The sequence below is a fragment of the Branchiostoma lanceolatum genome, chromosome 5 (genome assembly GCF_035083965.1).
Source record: "Branchiostoma lanceolatum isolate klBraLanc5 chromosome 5, klBraLanc5.hap2, whole genome shotgun sequence".
In the NCBI taxonomy this organism is placed as follows: Eukaryota; Metazoa; Chordata; class Leptocardii; order Amphioxiformes; family Branchiostomatidae; genus Branchiostoma; species Branchiostoma lanceolatum.
In genome coordinates this window covers 17,924,081-17,929,210 of record NC_089726.1, presented here as the reverse complement: position 1 = coordinate 17,929,210, position 5,130 = coordinate 17,924,081, and the positions used below count along the sequence as shown (strand labels likewise).

Here is a 5,130-nt window from a genome sequence, read left to right as displayed (position 1 = left end):
TTGTAGTTGTAGAGAACTATTCTAACTTGAGATTGCTGTGGATTTGATCGAAATTAGAAAACGTAATGGAATTGTAATGTCAACCAATTCTCATCCCAATGTTGTCAATGGAAAGATTGAACAGCAAAATGTTCTGTGCATTTTGTAGCACTTGTACATATACACGGATTTTAATTCCAGGGTGTCCAACAAAAACTGCCTTATGTATGCTAGGCTATATAGTTATAATGAAATCCCCAAAAAGTTATTTTCCTTAGGTGGTTTTTAATACACAGTTGTACAGTTGAAGGAAAACAATTTGGACAGTACACAGAAATTTACAATATTCAGCATCTCTGTAGGATACTTTTATTGTGAATACAAAATGTACATATAGCATGTGCAGGTATTTTAACTTATTTTACCCTTATGATTAGTTTTGTAAATACTATCAGCTGAAATATTCTTTGTCATTTTGAAATGTGGAGACAAATATGACTCTTCGTAAATGTGCCTCAGTGAAAAAAAGGCTTTGCCCCTTAGGCGTCGCCAAAAATAGTGCAGTATCATATCATTTTAATGGACATTTCAATAGTCGAAGTGCAATGCCTTTGCAGTAAGACATACTTTTTGGCCAACTGACCATTGTATTTGTGTTGGAACGGCAAAGTAACAATCATTACTGCATAGTTTAAAGTTGTTGCATAGCCTATGTTATAATAAATATGTCCAAAAATGCATTGATTGTCTTGTTTTTGTTTTGAGAAAAATTCACCTGTGATTGTTTCTCACATACATGTAATTAATTTTCTTTGTGCCCATCCTTACAAAGTGAAAAACTTACAAACATAGTTGGCCCTTTTCCCAACCGTTCAAAAGTGGACTGGTGCACACAGTCTTAGAAGATTTTCTTTATTAATAGACTTCAGGAAAACATCCTAAAACACTACCATGTTAAGGTCAATTGACATGCAATATTACAAGATTTCCCTGATAGACTCTACAGAAAAACGTCCTAAAACATTTCTGTCCTTGTCAGTAATTTGTCCGGGTCCCTCAGAAAGTCCTCTGCAAACTTCACTATCTCGCTGCTTGTAAAGCTCCTGTGCTGCCTCTGCCATCTTTTCTCTGACAAATCCGGATAAAAAGCTGCGTGTCTGTGGTCGTGCCACCTTACGATGCACAGCCGGGGGTATGTGTACAGAGTGGGCGGGTTCAAGTGCAGCGAGCCTGCGTCCGTGGTCTCTAGCATCTCCCTCCTGTACCCTAACGGCACAAACTGTCCCGCCCACATCGGATACATATCCACATCAAGTGTAACGAAACTCATGAACCTGTACATGGTCAAAGCTGCAGAGTACAGGTTCTTATAGAAGGGGGACTCGTGTGTGAAGTTACTGGCATGGCCTAGTGCGATGAGGATGGGGACGTCTGTGTTCAAGAGCAGGTGTTTCTGATGTGTGTGGAAGAGCTGCTGAGTGATATGCATGACGGGAAGTCTAGAGTGGTCCTGTATGAAACTTAGAAGAGTGTCGGTACAGAAGGCTTGGTCATCTTCACACAGGGTGTTTGGCCCGAGGTTGTACTTGTGCGGGGAGTGGAACTGGTGCAGCTGACTCTCCGATTCGCTCTCCATGACCGACGCTAGAGGCTGTCCCACAACAAAGATCGGCGCCTTCAAGCCGTCACTACGATGTAAGGATATACGTAGCATTGCTGCTTCACCATTCGTATCTTTTTTTGACAAGACATAGCAAGCTACTTGGCCATAGAGCCGCTCACACAAATATTCAAAGCATTTGAATGTATAACCTTCAACCGCAACAGTGTCGGCAGCTACCTCTGCAAATAGAGCAACGTCTTGAAAATTAGACTCACTTGTTTCTGAGACATAGCGAGTCGCTGACTCAGTGACTTTAGACAACCATTCTAGGACTTTTCCAGCGCTTAATACGTCATGGTAGTCAAGCCTTATACTATCATAAGTGCTGTCTTGGGTGCAATGTTCAACTCGCTTGTTTTGGACACTTACCCTGTATGCTACAAGTGTGGGGAACCCTCTTATTCCTTGCTGATCACACTTTGCAGGGTCTGAGGAACAGTTGAAGATGTAAAAAGTAACCCCCATCATTCGTTCTACAGTCTTGTGAACAAGTTCAAATTCAGGCATCTTCTTGGTACATGTACCACAGTTGGCTTTGATGAATGTCACTGCAACGATTTGTACGAGACTGGTACTGCCTGTTGGGCCATAAGGGGGAGGCACAGCATGTGTTGTGCTGATGACTTGGTCCCAGTTTGAGCCAGTCAGAACTGGTATTTGTCCTGTCTTCTTCACTGCCTTGACCTGTAACAGAATTAATAAGATTACATTCAAACCAATCATGGATGGATGAATTAATGAATGCATGGAAGGGTGAATTGAGGGATCATTTGAGGTCACTTTTCTGAGAGAAAAGCAAGAAGTCTTCTTCACGGACTAGACCTGGTAACAAAATACAGAATTTATAACAAATTGAAACCATTCATGGATGAATGAATGAATGAATGAATGAATGAATGAATGAATGAATGTATGGACAGGTGGATGGAAAAAAAGCTGAATGGAGGAATGGATCATTTGTGGTCATTTTTTATGAGAGAATAGCAAGAAGTCTGATGCAGAAAAGCAAAAATGATAACATTAGATCTTCTGTAACTTCTTTGCCTACACTTTGACATTTCACAACATTAGTAGCATATACATGTACTTGAATTCCAGTTTTCCTTTAGACTACTGAAAAAAAGTTTTAGCTTAGTAATACACACCTGCCCCTTGCCAACACGCATTTGTGTCTTCTTCTTCTTGGGTACATGTAAGCCCAGTGCTTCAGTTGAAGTTGTTTCATTTTGCCACATGACACACACACTGTTCAAGACTCCAGGACTGAAAGGAGCTCCCATTTCACACGTAGGGGTGTCCAAATGTGCTACAATCTGCGTCCCTTTGTGGTCCTTTAACGGGACACCGATGTCCTCCAGAAACCTTAGTACGTTGACTGGTTCTGGCGAGCTGTGTGAAAACAACCGTTGCTTTGTAACGGTCTTTCCTTCCTGGTTTGTTTTCTCATTGCTGAACAATACTGTGAATGGGATCTGATGGACAAGTGTTGAGTCAACCCAACCCTTTGCCAAGATGTCTCTCTGTTCAGAAATATCCACAAGTCCAAATCTAAAGGCAGCTCCTAGTCTTTTTATCCAATCTGCTGTGTATAGGAAAGACTTGACATAACTGAGGCTTCTCTTTTCTCTCTGGGAGTAGAAGCACACCAGAATTGGGCCAGCATATCTCTGCTCAAGAGCTCTGGATGGGAAAGTTTCTGAGGTCAACTTCACAGCCACCTTCTGTAGTGTGACCTCTATGTGAAGCTCAATGGTTGATAGGGTTAAATCGTGTCCAATCAGATGCTTGAATGGCTGATGTGGATTGGCTTTACTGACAAGTAGGACAGCAGGAAAAGTGTTGACAGAAAACTGCTGAGTGATTTTCTTTGTATCAGGTGATTCCCTTGGGACCATCAATGCCCTCACTTCAGGAAAAAGCTTCTCAAGACGATGGAAGATTTTCTGCAGCTGAACAAATTGGTCTTCTGTTCTCGCAAAGCCGAGCACAGTTACCTCGTTGGTATGCAGCTCTCTGTCCATGGATATAGCATGAATGTCAGACTTCGAATTCTCTGCTTTATTCTTCTGTGTGTAGAACCAATCTGTCAACCGCGCTGTTGTGTGGTCACCATAGAAGCAGGCAGGAGTTTCCCCGCGGTAACAGCACAACGACGGCCGTGCACGCGGAATGCTGAAGATACTTGTCACGTCCATGAGCGTGGGATCGTATATCTTTCCGACAGAAAATACGGAGGAAAACTCTTCCCGTGCTTCCGAGGTTGCCCACACTTGGAGGAAAAGTTTTTCGATGACCGATGCTCCCCTTCTCTGGGACGAGAATAAAATGCAGGCAGGCTGGGAGAAGGCGTTTGTTATCAGAGAGTCGTAGTCTGAGGCTGTTAGCTCCTTTATATCCGACAGCATTTGGGAAGATGTTGATGCTTCAGTCGTATCTGTAGGGACATCTGAAATGGAAAAAGAGCAAGAATGTAACGTTTGTGTTTCAATACTTAGATGAAGCTTAATATCAACATCACTCGTGAAGTGTTTCAATGGTATACTTATTCCTATAATCTAAGGAACCTATATAGGTGTATTTTGATGTTGATATACATTTTTATATGATTCAGTGTAATCAATAAAATTGCTTGTGGGCTCGAAAATCGGATTTTGAAAGTCAATTTATTTAGTCATTTCTATACATGATAAGTTCAAACAACACTATCACAATGTATAGTGACGTCCATTACGCAAAAATATGACTTTGTTGTAATGTGAGAACTCACTGAAAATCGTCGCCAGGGTTTTTGTAGGGGGATCATCGTATGGCATGTTTTTGCATGTTTTTAACTTAAAATGCTCAAAGTATGAAGTTATTACACAAATGTGCTAGACAGTCAGTGTTAGTAAATGTCACTACAATAAAGATTTCAGCCTTTTTTTTAATCTCCATTTTTTGGTCCCTAATATTGCTTTGATTGCCTTTAATGAGTAAACCGTAATAGTCATTCTATCATAATCTATATCATAAAATCCCTTTTACTCTGCTTTCTGAAAACCAATATTAAAAGCGTCTTTTGAAGTAAATGTATACCACAAAGGTTTAACAGAGCAAGTTTATAAAGCTTATGAACTAAATGTAAATTAAGTATTCTCACCTTCTTCGACACCTGGCAATGCATTCGGTCTTGCAGGTGAATCTGAGGCACCTGCAACAGGTGGTCCATCTGCTTCCGGGTTCGTTCCCGCCAACTTCGTTTCAAAAGAAACGGAACCATCCTCCAACGTTATCTCCAGAATGTCATCTTTAAGACTCTTTGCAGTCTCGGGGTAGGCTGTTGTGTCTTGGAGGGTCGAGGAACTCTGTGCCGCAAGTAAACATGGAGAAATTGCAAGGAAACAACACAGCGTAGCAACCAAAGCGTCAGTTTTGCCAGCCATGTTGGGTTGTACTAAATCTATGTTGATAGGGGTGAAATCGTTTATTTTCGTGAATGGATAAAGAAT

General features: G+C 41.2%; 1 protein-coding gene across 1 annotated transcript; it reads right to left on the bottom strand.

The window, feature by feature from the left end:
* Nucleotides 1-325: 325 nt before the first annotated feature.
* Nucleotides 326-5,093, bottom strand: LOC136435535 (uncharacterized). The gene is made up of 3 exons (XM_066429115.1): nt 4,782-5,093; nt 2,788-4,088; nt 326-2,326 (listed from the first exon to the last, which is right to left on the bottom strand). Exons 1-3 carry the CDS (start codon nt 5,062-5,064, stop codon nt 995-997), a joined length of 2,916 nt encoding a protein of 971 aa, XP_066285212.1. The 5' UTR covers nt 5,065-5,093; the 3' UTR covers nt 326-994.
* Between the last annotated feature and the right edge of the window lie 37 nt (nt 5,094-5,130).

What these genes read in the sequence shown, in the direction of transcription:
- LOC136435535 (XM_066429115.1), bottom strand. Translation starts at nt 5,064, where the DNA reads ATGGCTGGCAAAACTGACGCTTTGGTTGCTACGCTGTGTTGTTTCCTT. An exon ending in ATTGCCAGGTGTCGAAGAAG is followed by an intron (nt 4,089 to 4,781) that starts GTGAGAATACTT and finishes TTTCCATTTCAG; the next exon opens with ATGTCCCTACAGATACGACT. An exon ending in TGCGTGTTGGCAAGGGGCAG is followed by an intron (nt 2,327 to 2,787) that starts GTGTGTATTACT and finishes ATTCTGTTACAG; the next exon opens with GTCAAGGCAGTGAAGAAGAC.